General features: G+C 26.4%; 1 protein-coding gene across 1 annotated transcript; it reads left to right on the forward strand.

Moving 5' to 3' along the window:
* The first annotated feature begins 222 nt into the window (after window positions 1–222).
* On the forward strand, window positions 223–23,132 carry LOC100200534 (transcription initiation factor TFIID subunit 12). Its single transcript, XM_065793328.1, has 6 exons — window positions 223–537; window positions 16,622–16,849; window positions 18,088–18,150; window positions 22,433–22,678; window positions 22,825–22,913; window positions 23,024–23,132. Exons 1-6 carry the CDS (start codon window positions 255–257, stop codon window positions 23,057–23,059), a joined length of 945 nt encoding a protein of 314 aa, XP_065649400.1. The 5' UTR covers window positions 223–254; the 3' UTR covers window positions 23,060–23,132.
* Window positions 23,133–24,380: the final 1,248 nt, after the last annotated feature.

Below are 24,380 nucleotides of genomic sequence, written 5' to 3' on the forward strand. Positions count from 1 at the left end.
GACTATATAATATTATTATATAGTATAAGTAATGTAACAAATGTTTTACTTTTAACATATGAGATACATATATGATAAACTTATGTGATAAACATATATGATAAACTTTAAAATCAAATCTAATAGATATTTTTGTAACATATTATTAGTATGTTACAAAAATATCTATTCGATTTGATTTTAAAGTTTATGCTCTATTTGATTTTATAAATGCTATTTAATAATTATTTAAATATTTGTATAAGAATTTAAAAATGGCATCTTCATCACAACAAGTAAACCAATCAAACGCAAACATATATACAACATCAACTGGTCATCCGATATCACTTGTAGGTACAATGGGTATTGTTCAAACTGGGCAGCGTTTACCTCAAAGTATCAATATTCTACAAAATCAATTAACACCACAACAGATTGCTGCAATTCAACAGCATCAAAGATCATCTCCTCAACATCAACTTGGTAATGTTCGACCTGGGATTGTAAACTTTATGGGAAATCAGAGTATTTCTTTGCAAAATGTTCAAGTATTAGGTAGGTGTTTTATAATTGTTTTTGAAGTTTATTTCATTGTAGTTAACATGGTGTTACTAGTAGAAATACTATTAATTTTTTATGTGTTTTTGTTGTTGTTGTTGTTAGAATTGTCTCAATCCTATAGCTACAAAAACATAAACCTTGAAAGGTTTTATAGCTTAAGACAATTGCAGCACAGAGAAACAAGTTAAGCACAGTACTAACTGTTTGGGAATTGAACTCAGTACTTCTTGCTTGCACTTTATTAATGCACCTCTAATATTGTAACCAAATTGTTTAATACTGCATGGAATAAAGCTTATATTGAGCTTAGGGTAAGGGATCATTTTTCTTTATGCCTTAGGTCTTATTTGAAAAATTAGACTTCTCTAAAAATAATTTATTTTATTTTGATGGTTATTTTTAAGTATTATGAAATATCTCTTTTGACTGACCTACAACTTATGTCTCTATGGTTTATTGTTGCTTTATTTAAACCTAGAGATATCAGGCGCAGTCAGGAAGGCGTGCAATTTTATGCCATTATATGACCACACAAAAACTATTTGATTTTGAAAACTTGACATCAGCTGTTAAGATATTTTGAAAATTTGTATACATTTTAAAAATGCACTGAAAAATTGTCTTTACTACTCAGTGTAGTTAAGGTAACTTTAAAATATTAGTGTCTGTATGATATTTTGTTGACTACAACATAATTCCATTAAATGATCAGGTCTGGGAGTTATGAAAAGAAGCAAAAAGTTAAAATGATAAAAGTTAAAATGATAAATTTTGCGGTATCATAAAATATAAATGTTTATAGCGAAAAAACCCAGACCAAAAATTCTTTTTTAAAAAATTTTTTCTTCTTAAAATTACAATCCCTTGTTCAAATTTGAATAAGATTTTAAATAAATACATTTTTTAGGTAAATGAACATCATAGTTTAATAATATTATCTGTTCTGATTGTTTATTGGCAATTTTTCTTAATTATAAGCTTTTTTTTGGTCTGAATTCTAGTTTTTTAACTAAGTTTATGTTAACGCCAATGAGCAAAAGTGATCTTAAGACTCTAAAATGGTGTTCTTTAGATTCACTATTAGAAGTAGTAGAAAGGTTTTAAAAATTATATAGAAAAAATAAAAGTTTCTTTAAATATCAAAAAAACCTGAAGCAAAAAAATAAATTAAATTATAACATATAAATCTCTTGTTTGGACATAATACGCTGATAAAATCATGCTAATTCCAAATAAAAGAATTTAAGTAATTTGTAAATTGCTTTAACTACAGGGAGTATAAAGAAGCTTATCCTAAAAGAAGCAAATAAATCTTCATAAAAAAAAACAAACAACCAAAACTAAAATTAAAAAAGTAAAATTTAAATTTAACTAAAATAAATAATAAACTATAACGATAAGATTATTTAAATTATGTTTGGAATAAATAACTTTGAATTGTTTGTTTTTACTAATGTTTTTATAATATAATATTACACGAAACCCATTTATTATAAAGTAACAACTTACATCTAACAATTGTTTAATAAATACACACATTTAAAAGTTAAGAAAGAGATTCTTCACAATAACATAAACAAAATAAAAAATAATTAAATCGTTTCTTTTTAAAATTGAAACAATTTTTTTATTTAAAGATATGTATAATAAAAGATACATACTTAACGGGTGATGGGGAAGTTATCGGACAAATCATAATTTAATTATTTGAGCATAATAATTAGTTTTTGTGGTTTTATGCGTAGGCATAAACGTTCTATAAAATATAAACTTTATTATTTGAAACACAATTATTTAAAATGAGGTCAAATGCAGATGAACGAGAATCTTTTCGAAAGCGACTAAAAATATTTTTTGTAAATAAACCTAATATATATATAAAAAAAAATCGTAAATCATTTTGAAAAGGAAGGATTTGCTTGAAGTACAATATATGATGACCTAAAAAGACTTGAAACTGTTCAATTGTTTTCTGATAGAAAGCACCCTGGTCGCCGACATCCTGGACTAGAGAAAAGAAAGCCAAATTAACGAGACTTGTCAACAATCGAAAAGGGGTCAGTCAGAGAAAAATAGGTATTAAATTCGGTGTAAATCAATCGACAATTGGTCGTCAGATAAAAAAAATGAATATTAAATATAGAAAACGTGAAAAGACTCCACAATACACTATAGAACAACAAATAAAGGCAAAGAAAAGAAGCAGGAAACTAGTTAACCAACTCTATAACACAAAATCACTTCTAGTCATCGATGACGAAAAATACTTTTGTTTTGCAGGGGACAACATGCATGGAAATTCTGGATACTACACAAACAACAAAAAGACATGCCCAGAAAGTGTTCGTTTTATAGGAAAAGAGAAATTTCCAAAAAAATTATTAATGTGGATAGCCATATTGGACCGTGGTATGTCCGAGCCATTGTTTCGCACTTCCAAGGCTGTAGCGATCAATTCATCAGTCTATATTAATGAATATTTAGAAAAACGACTTCTTCCATTTATTCACAAGTATCATGGAGACTTTAACTATTTATTTTGGCTAGATTTAGCAAGTTCTCATTATTCTAAAGATTCTCTAAATTGGATGGACCAATATGTCTATTACGTTGATAAATAATCCAATCCCCCAAATGTGCCTCAAGCACGACCAATTGAAAATTTTTGGGGATATTTGGCACAGAAGGTTTATGAGGGAGATTGGCAAGCTTCAACAGAGCAAGTTTTGATTGATCGTATTAAACTAAAACTACAAGAAATTGATTTAAACTTTTTACAGTCGCATATGAAAGCTGTCAGAGCAAAATTGAGATCAATTGCAGATGGTGGTGTTTTTTCATATAAAAAATAATATATTTTTATTAAAAGATAAATGCTTTATTTAAAAAAATATAATAGTAGTTTGTTTTTTTATTTATAAATAAGTTATTGACGTTTTTATTTTGTCCGATAACTTCCGCATCACCCGTTATATAACTATAAAAAAAAATATATGATATATTTATATATAAATATACAGACCTTATTTAAAAAAGAAAATGCTTAACATAATAGCCTTATGTGAATTTGACATAAGGGTGGTTCAGCTTCTGTAGACAAAAAATTAAAGTAAACCAGTTACAGAGGCACTTTATATTCCTTTTGACCTATAAAACAAAACTAAGAAATATTATTGAAATCCGAAAGTATTTAGAACTGCCTCATGGGACCTAAAGTTTGCAGATTTTTTATTTTCGGGTTTGATTTTTACTTTTGTACCTATTTCCAAGAGCTAATTAGTAATTACTATTATTACCTGCAAAGAATTTGTATTTAGTATTTATTTACTCACTTATTGTTACCAAAGATCATAGATCACAAATAAAAACAAAATGGTGGAATCTTGACTGCAGACAGCTAATTAAATTTGTTAAAACAAATTTAAAATAAATGAAATAATGCAAAACGTTATTTATTTATTTACTTATAGTTACCAAAGATTAGATTACAGAACTAATGTAAACCAAGTGGTGGTTTGCAGACAGCAATAATGGCTGAAATAAGATAAAAAACTTATATTTATTTGATTGGGGAACCAGAACCACATTTTAGTGGCATACAAGTTTGGAAGTATATATTTTTGAAAAATATATTTTTTCCATCATAAAAAGAACAGTTAAACTATAAAAGATGCCATAAAAACTGCAGTCCAGCAGTTGTGTGAGATCTGGGCCAAAGCTAGAATTAAAATAAAACTAGCACCGCTTGGACTGTTTTCTGATCTGGTGTCTGTTATGATGAAAAAACTTATGGTAGCAAAATTGCAAGATCAGATTGCAGACAATCAAGAGCTCGATTGTCAATCAATCTGATACACTGGAACTAAAGATCTGAGTGCTAAGCCTCTGGAGTATTTCATTGGACCATCTTCACATTTCTTGTTTGATGCCTTACAGTTAAACATATCCTTTCTGAAGGAGGATGATGAGAAGTGGTCAGATATTCCAAATTATCAAGCCGCAAAGAAAAGTCACTAAAAGTTGTCAACGGTAGTGCAGAAAGAGGAATTGATCTAGCCACTGCATTTAGTTCCACAATAACAAAACAAGAAGAGCAAAAACAATATTTGTTTCAAATGGTGAAAAGTCACTGGCGAAGAATTTCCAATCCAAAGAAATCAACATTAATTTCAGATGTTGGTTGTAACTGAACAGTTAACTGAACACATAGAGCAAACAGTGAAAACTTTTAAATTATTAAAACAAATTTTATATCTTTACAGTAAATTAAAAGGAAGTTTTATTTTAAATAAATTAAAATAAAACTTCCTTTTAATTTACTGTAAAGATATAAAATTTGTTGCATATTTTTTATGTTAATAAAAAAATTTTTATTTTTTGGAATATTCTTAAAAATGACTGAAAATGCTGAAATTTAGAGGTCGATGAGGCAGTTCTAAATATTGTCCGATGTTCTTCAAATTTTTTGTGGTGTATTTACGAAGCAAAAGGAACATAACAATGCAAGTGCCTCTAAGATATGAAATCATTTTATTTTCTGAACCATTTGATGTCATAAAGTTCTCTTTATTTTTTAAATAAATTTTTAAATTACTGCAATAATATTAACTACTGCAACACGAGTTAAATATTAATTAACTCCTTTTTTATTATTACTTTAAGGGAATGTATATTTTATTTTTTTATTACTATTAAATAATTTAATATCACATTTTTAAAAATGTTTGATATTAACAAATTTTTTTCTTTTCTTGACATTTGCATAAATAAATTAAAATATGTTAAATTTTCGAATTTTTAAATGATTGTTTCTTAAATTTCTAATACTTAATAAAAAAAATCATTAGCAGTGTTTTGTCACTTTATTTAAATGCGTTTCAATAATATAAAAACATAAGTAAAGATCAAAGTTATTGAATGCAAACAGCTTTCAAAAAAGTTTGTCTTTTTTTACTTCTCAACAAAAACTTTTCTTTATTTTGAGTGTATTAACTTTAATGATCCTTTTACAAAGTTTATTAAAGAGACAAACGTTTTTTAAAATTGTTACTTATAAAATAAATTAAAAAAAAAAAAATTCTTATATAAAAATTAAAAAAAAAAAAGTTATAATTATATCATATATAATTATGTATAATTAATAATAAATCATAAATAATTAATAATACAAATAAAAATTTTACAACTTCGTTAATACTTTAATTAAAATCATTGGTTTCTTTATTTAAAAGCATTTTGCCAATATAAAAACATTAGTAAAGATAAACGTGTCAAAGTTGTTTATTTTTAACACACAGTTTTCACTGTAATTAAAAACCATTTGTTTCAGCGGATTTTTAAAATGTTAAAAATTGTGGTCAAATTGTCAAAACAAAGTATTGTTTGCGTGTTCATGTTATGGTGTGAAATTGCGTGCCTTTCTGGCCAAGCCTGACATATGCAAATACTTTAGTATTTGCATATGTCAGGTTTGGCCAGGAAGGCACTTTTAATTCACAAAGTCTCCAATGTTCAGCACATGCTTTTGTATTCATTTATTTATCAGTTCGCTTGTTTGTCATGAAATCAGATTTAAATTCCCTAACTATTCTTTTATGTGCTTTTGCTTGGCACTTCTTTACTCAACTATCTTGTTTTTTATTTATCCATTTTATTTAACCATAAAATTAAAAAAAAATAACAGATTTATTTATAATTTTACAAAATTAGGTTAGGCGTCACTCGCATAGCTAAAAACTAGTCATTGGAGTGACACCTTAATAAAATAAATAAATACAGCAAAAAACAAACAAACAACAAAAAGTAATTATACAGATAGTGACCCAAAAATAATTATAATAAAAAGAGGAACAATAACTATTAAAAAAGCCAAACTAATTACATAAAAAAATGAAAAAGTGAATGAGCTGACATGAGAAATAATGAATGAATGAGATAACACAAGGTTTAACGATCAGAAGGGTGATAGAAAATAAAAAATAAAACAAAAGGATATGTTAATATATTTTGACGAGACAAAAAAAAATGAAATCACTTGAATAATAGCAACAAATGTAAAACACAACAACAATAAAAATAGTTAGCAACAACACCACAAAGTTACACGACAGTATAAACAAAACATATAAATACACGGAATATGAAAACTACACAAAAGTACACGACATTATAAACAATACACAAAAATACACGACAATAAAAACAATGCAAACATAAATTAATAAAACTTAAAAAATGTTTTTTTTTGTTTTCTTTTAATAATTTATTAAAGTTTTTTATTTTCGAATAATCTCACTAACATTTTTTCTTTTAACGTTGCTTTTAGTTGTTCTGTTTATTTAATATTTTTCTTCAATATATATTCTTTAATATTTTCATTGTTTTCACTTAGTTTTTTTTAAATTTTCTAATCTTAACAATTTTTATTTGTTTTTCCTTTTTTCTTTTTCTATTTTTCAGCTTTTTGCCGTTAAAAAAATACTTCCTCTATTTGCAATTACATTGCAAAGTGTATGAAAATACATTTTATTGTTTATTGTTTATTATCCTTTTTCCCAAGGCTGCACTCAGTTTGATTTTATTTCTGATCAAATTGATCAAGCCCTTACTCTTTATCCAATATTGTTATAATTGGTGACTTTAATGCTCATTACACTAAATGAGTTGGCTAAGTACTACTCTTTCTCTTCTGTTACTCTCTCTCAAAAAAGATTGAATTATTTCAATTATTATTTTGTATTATTTAATTACTACATAACCATAGAATTTAAATGATGCTTTAAATTGAAATCTTAGATTTGTTATTTGACCTTTTTTATGTGGTCAAAATATTTTCAAAATGATAAAAAATGATTAAAAAAATGTATTTTTTAAAGCTCAAAATCTTTGTCTTACTCAAATACTTAGTATTGTGACTTATTTATCAGACAATCTGAATCACTTACCTTCATTCCTTGATTTGTGTTTTGTCTCTGACACTAGCTTGTGCTCAGTTTCTCCATTTATAGGTGGTTCAGCTATGATCTCACTAAAACTTTTATCTCCTACTTCTTCCACATTAGATTCACCCTATCTTAGTGTTAGTTCTATGGCTGATGTCTTTCATTTCTCTACCAAAAGCTGTGCATCCTATTTATTCTCTTGAATTCAAGTCTTTAGATCTTTAATTATAAACCACTAATATTTCATATTGAATCTAAAAACCTACTCTTTTATAGTTTATATATATTTGGACCTTTTCTTTCTACTACCGATCTATTAGCTGTTATACAGGAAAGTTTTTTATGCATTAGGTAAGTTAATAGCTATTGCTATTGACATATCAAAGTCTTTCAATAAAGACTGCATGCTGGCTTTTTCCATAAGCTTGCTTCATATGTTCAAATTACTTTAATTATTAAATCATTCCTTTCTAACTGCAGTATTAAAGTTGCAGGCCTTGTTATGAGATTTTGTTGCATAAACAAAAAATGTAATGTAAGTTAATGTAACTTTAGTTAATACCCATATTTACATCATTAAAAGTTAAATTACATCAGTTGCGCATTTTAAAGTACCACATTGTAATTAAATTTAGTTTGAAACCGCATTAAAATTCATTTGAAGTCTTAATATCTTTAAATTAAGCATTAGTGTTATAAAAAAATATCAATAAATTTTGAATACATTGTTTGAAAAAAAAAATCTTTATTTCTTAAAACATTCATAACACAACATTATCGTCTTATCTTCGCTTTCTCACTATTTAATTGTTTATTTATTTAATGAGGGGGGAATTGTTTATTCGTAAATTTCTTAACAGCCAATTACTTAATTTTTTTTATTAACTATAAAATAAACTAGTTCTTATAACAACTTTAAACAAACAATTGATCAAATTTATTGATTATCAATAAGATATTTGTCTGACTAGATTAAATTGTATAAAAATGATTAAACCTTTTTTCATAAAAACATTGTTTAGAAACAAATTTTAATTAACAGTTTTTTTTTAACATTTTGGCTTTTACAAAATCTTTGTCTACTACTCATAAACTAATAAAGCTATTAAACATTTCTAATCGACGTTCATTCTATGGTCAATCTAAGAAATTAATGGTACTGGAAAAACTTTTGTTAAAAAACAATTTCAAAACTAAAAAAAAACATCTTTTCATAAATTTGTTATATAAAGTTTACCTAAAAAGTTCTCTAAAATATTTTTTCCTACAGACTTGATCAGGTTTTATCCAGCAATGTATTTATATACAGTTATAGGTGCATTATTGTATATGAGCACTTTCCTAACGGAATGAAATTTTTTTTACTGATTTATAACTGTAAATAAATAAATAAAATTGTTGAATGCAAATTGAACATAAAAATGTAATTTGAGTTAAAAATTTATTAAAATAGTTGAGAAATTTTAACAGTAAAAAAAATTTTAAAACAGAGCGTTTTAAATTTTTGAAAAATTTAATAAAATAAATTTAAATTTATTAATATTTAATAATAAATTGAGTTTAAATATAATAAAGTAAATTTAAATTAAAAATTTTCAAAAACGAAAAGTAGAAAAAAATTTATTTAAAAATTTGTTTTTTTATCAAAATAAAAATTTCATAATTGTTGTGAAATTGTTTTTTACAATTCGCAATTAAAATTCACATGGCGTAACGCTTCTTAATACAGCCTGAAGTAGTCTTTGATGGGAAAAACTCCTGTGATACCATAAGGTTTCATCTTTTGTTTCTTATATAAGTGATATTTAATATTACTGATAATTTTACCTCTAAAGTGGTTTTATATGCTTATGACTGTATACTGCAATCTTGAAAATTAGTCTTCTTGATCTTTTTGGGACTTTTTGATCACCTAAAACAGGGAGCTGCTCTTAAATCTGATTTTTCTTCTGTGGCTGTTTAGGGCTTGTAGTGTTTGATGAATTTAAACACTGCTTTTATATTTAAATTGGTACTTCCAATGAGATCTTTTCTTTTAGAAATATGGTTTAAATCACATTGAAAATGTTATTGGATCTGCTCTAACTGCATACCTTAAGCTATTGTTCCATCTTTGTAACATTTGCATTTTTTTTTTCCACCTAATACTACCAGCAGTGCCGCGCTGGCCCCAGAGGCTATACAGGAATCCTGCATTGGCCATAAGCTTTTTATCTTATGAGGTCTTTTAGAAAAAAAATTATTTTACTGTATTTTTATACGATTAGCAAATAATTTTTTATTCACTTAATTTACGCTTTAACAAATTAATTTTTTTAATTATCTGATTTAAAGTGTTAAACTTTGAGCGCTAGTATATTAGTACTTTGCATAGTAAAATGCAAACATTATCTAACGTTGGTCTCAAAAATAATAACAAAAAATATTATCACCTCACATAAGTTTTCACATAATTTGCATTTAACGATTATAATAAGTTAATGAAACTATGTTAATAGTTACATTAAAATCACAATGGTTAGATGGGAATTCTCGAACCTGAAATTATTTAATTACATCAAATCATGATCACTGATTTTTAAGTATTAAAAATAAATTGCTGGTAAAGTTGAATAGTTTTTCTAAAAAAAACATTTTATCAATAAAACTATTTAGTTTTAAATTTAATTATTGTTTCTTCGGCTATCGTATTATTTACTACATAACCATAGAATTTAAACGATGCTTTAAGTTGAAATCTTAGATTTGTTATTTGACCTTTTTATGTGGTCAAAATATTTTCAAAATGATAAAAAATGATTTAAAAAATGTATTTGTTACCACAACTGTTTTCGCAATTAATTGTCGGGCAATAAAAATTGTTAAGTATTTTTTCTACAGTCTCAAAAATTAATTCATTTTTCTACGTTCTCTTAAACATTCGACCTTCGTTTGAAATCTATCATTACATTTTTAAGCAATAATATTGGTGCTGATAGAAAACAGCTCACTCTATAACGCAGAGTTATAGAATGCAATGTCACACTACTTAGTTTACTTAAAGTTAAAGGTTGCTAGCATAATTTGTATAGCCTTTATATATTTATGGGCTTTCAAATCAAACAAATGCAGTTAAATCCCACATAAATAGATCTTTTTAAACAAATCCAGCATAAGCTTTTTGGAGCCAGGTCGCAGCTGACTACTTGGATTGCTACTTAAGCAAGCTATCATTACTTGTTCCATCAAACAAAAGTCAATCTTGGATGACTTTATCATTCAACAAAGTTGCATAATTTTGCATACTTTAGCTGTTCTTTCATGCTAAACTTTTATTCACCTATTTTTTTTTCCTTATACGATTGTGCTTCAGAATTCTCTTTTTTTTCTTCTTGTTTTCCAGACTCATACAATTTTTAGTTTTTTATTTGCAAGTTTCTGTCAACAGTTTTTTTTCTTTACAGGTATAGTGCCCTTAAAAAGACAACAAGTTTAAATTGACTTTAATTATTTTGGGAAAATCTATTTTTCTTAAAGTAACATTAAAAAATTTTTTTTTGTTTACAGCCATATAATTTCTTCCTTGCAGTTGAAAACAGTAATCAAATTTTTTTTTAATGTTTTATTTGTACTTATAATTTGTCTATTTTGGGCAAGGTGCCCAAAAAAGACAAATTTCAAGTACAAATAAAACAGCAAATTCCAAATTTTAGCAATTTCAAGTACAAATAAAACAACAAATTTCAAATTTTAGCAATGAAAGCTTAAACATTGCATTTATGCAAATAGATGAATTCCAACAAGCTGCAATATTAGTTGAAAAAAACGATTCTATAAAAAAAAAACACTTCAACAAGATACAATAATGTGTTTATCAGCTGCTTCACCTAATGTTACTGATATTTCATAATTTCATATTTCATGATATTTCATCAGTTCTAAATGGCAAAATAAGCTCTACTATATCTATGAAATGAAAAAATAGCCAAATATATTGGAAAGAAAAAGCTTCAAGCTGGAAAGAAAAATGTTTGTCACTACAGACAATGGTTACAGACTTACATGAAAAAAGCATTAATCTTAATGAAATACCAGGTCATTACATTAAGTCAACAAAAAGTAATGATATGCAAAAAGCAACTACAAAATTAACCCAAGTTTATGACTCCATGGAAGTATGGCTCCATGGAAGGTTTAGATGTGCTAAAACTTGTAGAGTCTGTTAACAACTCTAAGAAGAAAAAAGCGCAGGAGAAAGAAAACAGAGAAAGAAAAAAAATGAGAGAAGAAACTGAGTTGTTCTATATATGCAAAAAAAGATGCATTTCAGACAAAACCATTTTGCAAAACTGCAAAACTTAAACAATACCCTATGTGTCAAATTGTTTTTAAATCAGTATGTGGTTAATCAAAGTGGATTGTAGATAGTAAAAGGCCAATTATGGTTTTACCTAAATTTACAACAACAACAAAAAAAACAGCTGCAAAGAAGTTATTTAGAAAGTCTGATAATGAAGAAGACAGTATGAAAGATTTTTAACTCTATGAATTCCATTAGATAGATGGAATCTTTTTTATTATTGATTAAAAAATTGCAGTTATCATTAAAAACAGAGTTTTGTTTATTATTTTGAAGTTGTTTTTTTTTTAAAGTAAAAAAAAAATAGGTAAAAAAGTTACAAATAAATGGTGCCCTTAAAAAGACAAAAATATTAGCATTTTCAAAGTGCTTTTTAAGTAATCAAAACTATATGTTTGATTACTTAAAAAGTGAATTAAACAAGTGAAAAACAATTACTTTTCTGATAGTTTACGGACTTAAATTAAATATTATTCATTTTATATTAAATATTAGTGAATTTTGTTTCTCAAATTTTAAAAAATACTTCTGAGACAAAATTAGAAAAAAATTTTGAATTTCTGCACTATAACTTCACTTTTTTCTAAAAGTTATATGGCTTGTTTATATTTTGGAATATCAAAACTTTTGTTTAATTGTTTAATTTAATTTTTAAGGACACTATACCTGTAACTCTTTTCTTTTTTTTCTGTTAAATTGTTGTTGCTTAGCAGCCTTGTTGGGACTAAATTAATTTTAATAGTTTTATCCAAATCTTATACAAAGTATATTTTATTGTTTCTTTGTTCATTCTCTTTTATTTATTGTTAAAATAGTACAACTATGACTCTCTTTTGTGTTATATTACTTCTTTACTATTTTTGTTTACAAGTTAAAGTAATTGTTCTCTTTGAATTTTATTAGGTGTATTTTACCATATTTACATACATTGCTGATTACCTGTAGCAGACTTTTTGTACAGCTTTTCAATACAAATAAATAAAATTATAATATAAGCACATTAAACTGACCTGAGTTTAGTTTTAGAGCTGATAAAATAATGCTAGGGTGTAACCATAACTACAGGGGTTAAGGTTAGACTGAGTTTGTAGTTATGGTTAACTGAATGTAATAGATCATAGTTTTTAATATTAATGAAAATTACTTGTCAATATACTATCATCATTATTATCATCATTATTATCATTATTATTAATGAGTTTAGGTTTTGCTGTTGCAGTTTTTATGTACTATAATCACATGGTTTTGAGATTTAAAAAACAGATCTTTTTAACAAAGTTCTTTCTAAAACTAAAGTTTTGAGTTATCAAACTTATAAATGTTTTTTTGAAAAGTTATTCAACTTAATTTTCAAAAAAGTTTTTTTACTAAGTTTATCTGTACCCTGGCTGAACCAAGTTTATCTGTACCATTTTATTTTTCTTAAAGATCATTTGCTTTCAAATAATTAAATATTAATAAATATTAATAAAATGAACATTCATATAGTAAATAGTAGTTATAGCTTTTTAATTGATTAATTGTTTGCTTTCATATACTAATGTTTTAGAACACTTTTGTTATACTTTTGCATGCATGGTTGAAGTAATTTTTATCCAAAATCCAGTGCCTAATTTATTATATTAAAAATGAGCCCAGTCAAAAAACTAGCCCTGTTTGTTTTTAGCCTTTTGAAAAAATGATCAATCTGGATTTGATCTTATATATTAGATACAAGACAGCATAAGTTCAAATTTTTAAAGAGATATTGGATTATGTCCAAAGTATGCAGGAATGAATGGAAGAGCTTCAGGTCATTTCACAGAGTATTCATAACCTAACTACAATCCATCCACCATGCACCATAAACCAGGGTAACAAAGTTCACAAAGTCTCTCACTTTGCTCACCTGTTGCTGTGTTGTAATCCTGCAGTGTGGAAGGTCTGTAATCTGCTGCTCGAGAAGACAGATCTTTATACAATAGAGCAATTTTGACATCCACCTTGCCTTGTGGACTGCACCTGGCAGCTTGAATGTGGTTTTGTGAACCTTCTACTTTCCCATGTAGGAACATGACACAAAGCTCTATGAATTCCTTATAATCATCTCTACAAAATTACAACTGCAAATTGGAAATCCGTAGAACGTATTTTCCACAATTATCAATGAAGGGTTTTGCAGTATGATTGAACATGCTATCATTGAAGTGTGACAGTCTCTCTGATGCCAACCGACGTGTCCTGAGATACTCAAAATTCTTACAAAACCGTGTAAACAATGTTACCTCAGGATATTTTGAAACCTCAATTTGAAGATCTTGAAACATTTGAGTAAGAATTACTACACCAACATGGTGTCACGTTGTCAACACCCTGACCAGAGCAGTGCTTGACCTAACTGCGTCTGAATTGCAAAGCAGGCCGCACTTAGATATCCAGTGTTTGACACGATCATGTCAAATGCCATGTTTATGATAGAGTCGCTACACTCCCATGAACGCAAGAGTTCAAACGGTCAGCTCAGCAATTATGTCTCCAGATTTTCTAGGGATTCCCAGTGCACATGATGGTACGCCAAGAAACTTCATCTCATTTGCATTGCTGACAAGACTTGAATGGCACTCCTGAGTAATATTCTTATTTGTCAGTGATGACATTTGTTTCGAATCCCAATGCATAATTGACAGCTTTGGAGCAACCCATTGCTCCCTGCATGTTGAAGCTATCTTCTGTCCAACCTTATGCCTGGATTTTTCAGCAGTTGAATATAATGTACGAACTTTTGACATGTGGCCTCCAGCCTTAAATATCAGGGTCTTAGTATAGGCTGCTTGCTGTGTTGGTGTCATCTTTAGATGAGTTCCTAAGGCGACAAGTTTGGGTCTTTTTATTATATCATGAGGGATAAAAGCAGAAGTTCCGGGTTGACTATTGATACGATGATGTCTGCTAGCAGTCTTAACTGGTAAAACATCATTTGGAGGAAGTTCGTATTCAGAATCATTGTCATTGTCAACTTCTTCAGGACAGTTACTGTTAATTAGCTCTTCAACCTTGGTACTATCTGCTACTGTAGTAATACTTCTGACACCATAACGCCTCTACCTCTAAGTGCTTCTGACAATGCTAAAGTTTTGAAGCTAACATTTTGTCATGAGAACCAAAACTTGCAGCTCGATTGGTTTTCATCGACTGTAAAAATGACAAGTCTTCTGGATTTTTTATCAGTTGTTCAGCATTCTGTGGCCACAGTTAAAATGTCTTTTCTAAGTTATCTTCTATCTGTAGGACCTTTTTCATTGAAGCTGGTGTTGACCTGCGTGTGGATGGTATTGCTCTTATTTTGTCAATGTCATCAAGCATCTTTAACATCTTCTCATATGCTTTACGATCACAGGTCATGGGAATGTTTGCATTCTTATAGAAAACTGTGATTTTTTCCAGCACCAGCTTGGCCAAATCCCACCAAGTACGGTTTTAGCATGTACCACTATCATTAAGATGATACCTGATGCATTGCAACAATTGCTTACATAATGGAAGATGCGCTCCAGTTATTTCCGCATCTTCTGCCATGATCTTGTTGCCAAGACCAAATATCACAGACAACTTCCTTGTACTTTTCTTAGCAGAAGTTTTTGGAGAATGCAGTTCCAATTGTATATCATCAGTGACAGTATCAGAAACATGTGCTGATATAGCAGCTGCTTGTTGATCTTCAATAATTCTAACTGAATGATGGACATCTAAATTATCCATTTTCAATACATTATTATGAAAATGATAATACAGTTATTGCACTGAGCATCTACAACAAGCATACAATGTTAAACAATATAAAAAACTATTATATATTCCTTCTTAGTCTAATATAATTGAAGCAAACAACTACATATGTCATCAAATGTATACAGTATACAATACCCTCAAAGCCCGTTTTCTTTGAAATGGAGGTGGAACACCTAAATATATTCTGACTTTTTCAATATTTGCACAGGGTTTATATTGATGATGAAAGGAACATTTTAAGCCTAGGTACAAGACATTCTGAAAAAAAGAGGCAAAATAATGCACCCAAATATATATATATATATATATATATATATATATATATATATATATATATATATATATATATATATATATATATATATATATGTATATATATATATATATATATATATATATATATATATATATATATATATATATATATATATAATGTATATATATATATATATAAACACACACACACACACACACACACACACACACACACACACACACACACATATATAAATATATATATATCAAAAACTTTTTGAACAAAACAAAATGTGAAAATACTTTTAAAAATAAAACAACTTTTTTAATTTTATTTAAAAACATTTTATTATTCAAGACATGTTTCGATTATATATAGTTATCATCAGTTAAAATATATTTGTTAAAAATGTTTTTAAAATATATAATTTCAAAAATAAACATAATAAAAGCCATAAAATTGATTAAAAACTTCCTATATATACAAAAAGAATTATTAATATATATATATATATATATATATATATATATATATATATATATATATATATATATATATATATATATATATATATATATATATATATATATATATATATATAGTGAGAGAGAGAAAGAGAGAAAGAAAGAGAGAGGGAAAAAGAGAGAGAAAGAGTATAGGGGTATAAATAAATTTTTTTAATTTTTTCTTTTATCAAATAGTTTTATAATTTCAGTTTAGTAAAAGAAACTACTTTTTTCACTTTTTTTTTTGAACTTTCTAAATCTATATTAGGATCTATGGGTAGACAACCTGATGGAATGGGTAATGTACCTATTAGTATTATAACATCTGGAGGTCAAACTTATGCAGTTGCTTCTAATTTGCATACAGGAATGTATTCACAAGGAGCTACAGCAATGCAGATCCGCCCTATTGCTCCTAATGCTGCTGCTGTAGTTCAAGCTAATAGCTTATCACTCCAACAAATCCGCACCAATGTACCACGTATTGCTACTGCTGGTAAGGTTTCTTTATAACATTTTTTTTTGTTTATCAAAAAATAAATATTAAATGTTATGATAACTCCTTGATAAAGTAATTGAGCTGAATTAAACACCTTAGTGTTTATACTTAGGTCTGGATTTTAATGTTTTTGTTTTATTCATTATATATATAAGTTTTAAAGTAAATAATAAATAATAAAATAATTATATAAAAAAGTTTTAAAGTAAAATTGTAATTATAACAATAAGATGAGTAGTTGCATAAATACTTAATCTAACCAATAAGACTAGTTGGATAAATACTTAATCTCGCCAAATAACAATAGATAAAGAATAGTTGAATAAATACTTAATCTTACTATACAACACGTATTTTTTAATTCTTATAAAATATTTCAGATAAAAGATTCTTAACAAAAAAATGTATGAAGCTTAATAAGTTTTATAGTTATTAAATATTTAAGCTTTTGGTGTTTTCTAAAGTACAAGAAAAATAAAATGAAAGAAATAAGAAAAATAAAAAAATATATAAAGTGCCTAGATCAAATATCTTAACATAGCAGCCAAGGAGACCTTCTCCTCAGGTGTATGGTTAAATGGTTAACAAGGTAACATCTTGGTGTTTTTAAGCAGTTAACAATGGTCTGTTTCTCTAGTCATTTTAAAAATAATGTTATGCGTTAAGGACTATCCTACAGCTGCATATGGGTTTGGCTACTAAAATGAGCCTGGAAAAATCATATAGAAATGCCAGTATATTTTTCTGAACAATTAACATTAAAATAATAGTAATAGAGAGAAAGTTAAAGAAATTTCAATATATTGTGCATAGAAATGTTTAAAGTAGTAATGTGTGTTTAAATATTATTAGATAACAGCAAAAAAAAGTTCTGAACTTATGTCAAATTGTAATTACCTATGATGGATTAAACAATGTATACAAAGGATTTTTTTCTGACTTCTGGTTCTAAAAGTTAGCTGACTTTAAATTAAAATTATAGTATTTAATTTTAAATTTTTATAAATGTTAATAATAAATATTAAATATTTAAATTTAGATGTTTATTATTGATTTTATAAAAAATTCAGTTTTATTTTAAGATTAAGTTTTCTTATTATTCTTTATTTATTTAAAGTTTAAAAATAATAATTTTGGCCATTAAATGTTTGTCTATATTTTGTAAATTTTTACATATTTATTGAAAATTAATGTTTATGTAAATTTTGTTAATCTGTTGTTTTATTTTTTTTTAGGTACACCTTCAGTTAGTAACTTTCCATCATCACCTGTAAACAAGACTGTTCAACAAATTAGTTGTGAGTAAAAAAAAATATTTTGTTTTGAACAATTTTTTATACTTCCATAAAAAATTGATATGAAACATTTTTAGCATAAAGTTTTCTTTTTTTATGACTTACCATGTCAAATAATATAAGCTAAATAAATAATGACAGCATATTATCTCAGTTTTTAATGATTTTTGGTACACTTTTGTACATTAATAAAATAAAAAAATTGTCAGCATCTTGGTGTTACAGCAAAAATTTTATAATGATGAAAATTTAAACTTAATTATTTTGAAGGTACAGAGTTTAATAATAATGATTAAAAATCAAAGCTTTTGCTTTAACAATTTTATTTAATTATCATAATTATTTCTGTTATCTAATCAATCTTACAGAATGCATCAGGAAAGCTGATGTAAACTTAATAAAAAGAGGTGATTTTCCCAAAAATTAACACAATGAAACTAATAATAGATGTAAGGTGTATCCTCTTGTTGCCCTAACAGAATGCCAACCATTTTAAAAATCTAGTCAAATTAGTTCTAGTTAATCTTCAAAAGTTTAATATGTGCAATCTTGTAGTTTGTCTTCAAGTGTAGTGTGTGGGACAGTAAGCTCAGTGTGTAGGACAGTGAGCTCAGTGTGTAGGACAAGTGCACAGTGTGGGACAAGTGCACAGTGTAGGACAAGTGCACAAAGTGTGGGACAAATGTAAAGTGTGCGGGACAGAAAGAGAAATATGCATATTGCTAATGTGAAGTAGAATTAATAAATAATTCATACCTTCATACTTCTTAGGAATCTATCTATAAATAGCCTTAACTCTAATGGCAAGTGACTAACTTGCATCTCATCAAATATAGCACCAATGTTTGCGCAATGACACAAAGACTCATGGATTGTGTAGAACTTTTTTTTTCTACGTGTCTGCTATCACGGCTGTCTCAAAGAGATCTGGAAAGAGGTGTGTGTGTGTGTGAGACATATCTGTTTTTTCTGACTAAGGCCTAAAATATAATTTTGCCAGCTTAGGCCTTAGCTGGCAAAATTATTATATATAAAAAATAAAATAAAAATGTTGTTTGCTGACATTTGCTAACTGGCAACTTAACGTCCAAATTTGCCAACTCCAGGATACAAATTTGCCAACTAATTTTTAAATAAAATTTTCTTAGGGGTTAGACATTCCTCTACACCCCCTTACCCTAGGGATGGCCCCATGTTACTCAAAAATCTGTTGGTTTCGTTTTTGTTAGTTCTGGTCTGTTAATAAGATATAATTATTGCTTCTAAAAGCATTCAAATAGTGAAAGCAAGAATTAATTTTTGTAAACATAATGTCAGACTAAACAACAATCTATACATACACACACAAACACGCATACGTACACTAGAATTGAAATGTTATTCTGCATAACCCACAATATAAGAATAAAAAATAATTTCAGACTGTCATTGTTTTTTTATATGTATGTAAATTTTAATTGTTTTTATTAAAACATTTGATCACTTTCTCTTAGTGTGATTTTGTGTTGATTTATAAATCTTGACAAAGAGAGATTAGTTAGAGAGTTTATTAGAAATTTTCAAAAAAAATGATGATGAGAATGACTGTAAAAATTGATTGATTGCATAAGAATGGTCAAATAATTAATTGGGTGAAATTGGCCAGAAAATGTTGGTTGCTTGAGAATGATCAGAAAATTTTAAAATATATATTTATAATATATATTTATATATATTATAAATATATTAATAGATATATTGCTTAAATATATTGCTATAATTATTATTATAATTATATAGTATTAATTAGTTTTGACTTCGTTAATTTGAATTCATTGATTAGTTTGACTTGCAGAAGAAATAGTCCTTGTTCTTTATTTTGAGCACACATTAAAATTACTAATAAGCTGGATTTTTTGGGCTCATTATATTGTTATATTTTGTTGTTTTTTTTTGCTTTGTTTGTTATATTTTGTTATATGTTCAAATGCATAAAAATATATTGTCATACTTTGTTCTATTTATTTTTTTATATTTCTAATTGTTTAAAATAGTATATTGCAGTTTGATTATCTTAGAAGACTATCCTGTTTCATCTCAAGCAAGTTCATCCATAAGTCCTAATAAATCAAAAAAAAAAAAAAAAAATTTTTTTATTTGTTAAAAATATTTTAAGGTTATATGGAAGAAAATTTTATTTTGTCATCGTTGTTTTAGTGAAGTCTGACAATTTATATTAAATAATGATAAAGTAACTCTTTTGTTAAATAATAACGGTTTTGGTTAATTGATGAAATTATCACAGTTCCAGAATCTGAATTCGCTTCTAGATACAAGTTCATTTCAACAAAAAAGTTTGAAGTCATTGTCAGGAGCAAATACCACAATTCTTGAGTGGAGAAATTAGAAGACCAAAGCAATTATTGTTGAATCATAATTTGCATATCATTATGACTAGTTTATTAGATAAGAGTTCCATTTTTAGAATATATAGAATGGGGCATGAACCTTGCATTGTGGATTTTTCTCATTGAGACATTGGTAAGCCCATTTAAGAATTAAATTTGCTTGATTAATTTTAGTGGAATTGATGTTAGTAGGCCACCTTCAAAATTAAAATTTTAGTAATTAATATCAATTCTTGAAAATTATTTAAAAAGTGGCTTTTCTAGACTCTTACTATCTCCTTATGGTAAAAGCTTATTTGATTATAGTGAACTTGATAGTGTTGACAAAAAAGATCAAAGAGAATTTTAATAGACCTCTCCCATAAAAGAGGTCTTTTAACTTAACTTATTTATAAATGCACCTTCTGCTTTAGTACCTGAGTTGCTGGCTGCTGTATCGTTTTGTATCATTGTAATGTTTTTCAAAATGTTTTTCAACCGCATCAAATTGAATTTTACTATTTAAAACTTTAGTTATTGATATATAAATAAATTTTAAAAGTTAAAATAATGTTTTTGAAAACAACGATACTAAATATACTTATTATTAAATACATTTTTTTAATTTTTTTATAGTTTTTTTATAGTTTTTTTTTGTTTTATTTAATACCCTTATCTTTTTTGCAAGTTTTACAAATTTTTAATTTTAAGCTTTTGAAATTTTAACATACATACAGATTTTTATTTTGCAATGCAAACGACAACGCAAAGATTTTTTGTGGTCTGTTATACTCCAAAACATTATTAATATACAAAGCAACAACTTTCTTTTAAGCATTAGGACATTTAAGTTTTTTTTTTTTTTAAAAGTCAACTCTAAACAATATTCAATTTATGTAAAAAGTTGAGCAGATGTTCTTCTACTAATCGCAATATATACTCTGAGTAATATAATATAAGATGAACACTTTTTTTTAATTTTTTAAACTTATAGTAAAAAAAGTATAAAAGCTCTTCTTTTTTTAAAAAAAAATGTCTCTAAAGACAGTTTTAAATTTTAAAAATTACTGACGTGGTTTTTCCAATTATTTTCCCGTTTATGGGAGTAACATGATCATTTTCAAATCATTTGGGAATGAAACACCTTGCTGTGAACGCATCTACTTAAGTGCTCTTGACTTAAGTCTTTAATTTTTTTTTTTGATTTCATGTGAAATCAATGTAAAAAAACTTTGACATTAAAAAATATATATTATTTGTATTTTATAACTATTACATTTTTTTTTACTACTTTAAGTGTTAAGTAGCTTTAAATGTTAACTTTAAGTGTTAAGTAGCTTTAAATGTTAACTTTAAGTGTTAAGTAGCTTTAAATGTTAACTTTAAGTATTAAGTAGCTTTAAATGTTAACTTTAAGTGTTAAGTAACTTTAAATGTTAACTTTAAGTATTAAGTAGCTTTAAATGTTAACTTTAAGTGTTAAGTAGCTTTAAATGTTAACTTTAAGTATTAAGTAGCTTTAAATGTTAACTTTAAGTATTAAGTAGCTTTAAATGTTAACTTTAAGTGTTAAGTAGCTTTAAATGTTAACTTTAAGTGTTAAGTAGCTTTAAATGTTAACTTTAAGTATTAAGTAGCTTTAAATGTTAACTTTAAGTGTTAAGTAACTTTAAATGTTAACTTTAAGTATTAAGTAGCTTTAAATGTTAACTTTAAGTGTTAAGTAGCTTTAAATGTTAACTTTAAGTGTTAAGTAGCTTTAAATGTTAACTTTAAGTATTAAGTAGCTTTAAATGTTAACTTTAAGTGTTAAGTAGCTTTAAATGTTAACTTTAGGTGTTAAGTAGTTTAAAAACGAATCATGTATTTTTATACACCTGTTATTAATACTTTGATGAGAATTTTTTTATGTGCACTAGTAACGGTTCCTCTGCAACAACGAACTTCTCCAGCTAATACATCAAGTACCCAAGTCCTTACAAAACGTAAACTTCAAGATCTCCTCAATGAAATTGATCCAACAGAAACAATGGACGAAGATGTTGAAGAAACGCTTCTACAGTTAGCTGACGATTTTATCGAAAATGTAATTAATTCGTCGTGTCAAATTGCGAAGCACAGAAAGTCTACAACTTTAGAAGTGAAAGACATGCAGCTGCATTTAGGTGATTTAAACGCTTACATAACAAGTAATGCATAAATGTGCATCACTTGTAATGTAATATAATGATAATGGTGTTTAAAGGCTTATTGAATAGTTTTTTTTAGATAATTAAATCTTAAGTAACTGAAATCTTTACAAAATATTTAGATCGTAATTGGAACATGTGGATTCCTGGATTTGGAAGTGAAGATCTTCGTCCATACAAAAAACTACCGTCTACTGAAGCTCATAGACAGGTAAACTCTTATTTAATGTTTATATCAACTATGTTTGATTTTAAATTTTTAAATTTATGATCTTCGGCAATAAATTTAGGTTTATTTTAATCGTTGCAATTATTTTTTAGCGAATGGCGTTAATCAAAAAGGCGATGAAAAAATGAGTCAAGTAGCCAATGAAAAAAACGAAGTTTATTAGTTTGTAAATAGTTTTATGAATAAAAATTGAAATTTTAATGTTGTTACGCATTTATTTGATCAATAACAATATAAGGTGTATAGCTTATCAAATGAAGGTGTAAAGGTTTTTAAATAATGGTGTATAGATTATCGTGTGAAGGCATAGAAATTATCAAATAAAGATTTAAATGAAGGTGTATAGATTAGCACATCAATTTTTTTTATTCTTGTTATTTTTTTTTACTCAATATTAATATTTCTCGACAGAAAAAAACTGAATATATTTAGTTTTTAATTAATAATTTTTCTTTTTTTTTTATTTCTTTGAAATTAATTTATTGTTTTGAATTCAAAATATTCACACTTTGCGAAATTTAGTAAATTTAATTTTGTATTTATAAATTTTTATTTCTTTAAAATTAAGTTTATATAGATGTTAAATTAACATAGATAAAGATAATTTAAATTTTTTAATTTTGTTTCTTTAGAAACATTCAAATAATACTAATAAAATACTTAAACGTTTATTTTTTATCATTAATATTCAAACATACTTTAATCTGTTTATTTTAATCTGACAATCTGTTTATTTTAATCTGACAATCTGTTTATTTTTTGTGTTTTAATGCGTAAAACAAAACAAAAATCAACACAAATCAGACACAAAAAAAAGATAATTTTAATTTGCTTCTTATAAAACTTAAAAAAACTTATCAAAATTTTCTCATAATGGCTTATGAGGTTTCTAAATTGAATGCATGAAACAACACTAACTCATTTAGTTACTTTTGAACCTTCACCCTCCCTTCCATTATAAATCGCGACGCGTAATTTTTTTTTTAATCTAACACTTTTGTATATTTAGACTAGGATGTTCCGAAAAAATTTTTTTTTGAAAATACGAGCTCCCTGTTAATTTTCCCATTTGACTTGATAAGATATTACCATTATTCAAATTTCAGTTTTATGAAATGAGTAACAAATGTTTATGAAATGAGTAACAAAACAAAGTTATAGAAAACTTTAATTTCCTTATTATTTGTATATAACTAATCAATTGGAAACAATGTTACAGATATTAAATTAAAATGTTTCTATATTAGATTCAAATTCAATAAAACATATTTAGACTTGCAAAACTTACAAAAGAAAAATTAAAACTTACAAAAGAAAAATTAAAATAAAATAAAAACTGTATAAATTGTAAAAATATGTATTTCTATTATAAAAGAAAATGTTGGTAACTGATGTTTCAATAAGTCCAACAGAGTTATATTCATGCATTTACATACATATTTATTAAAA

This window comes from Hydra vulgaris, chromosome 03 (assembly GCF_038396675.1).
Source record: "Hydra vulgaris chromosome 03, alternate assembly HydraT2T_AEP".
NCBI classification, from domain to species: domain Eukaryota; kingdom Metazoa; phylum Cnidaria; class Hydrozoa; order Anthoathecata; family Hydridae; genus Hydra; species Hydra vulgaris.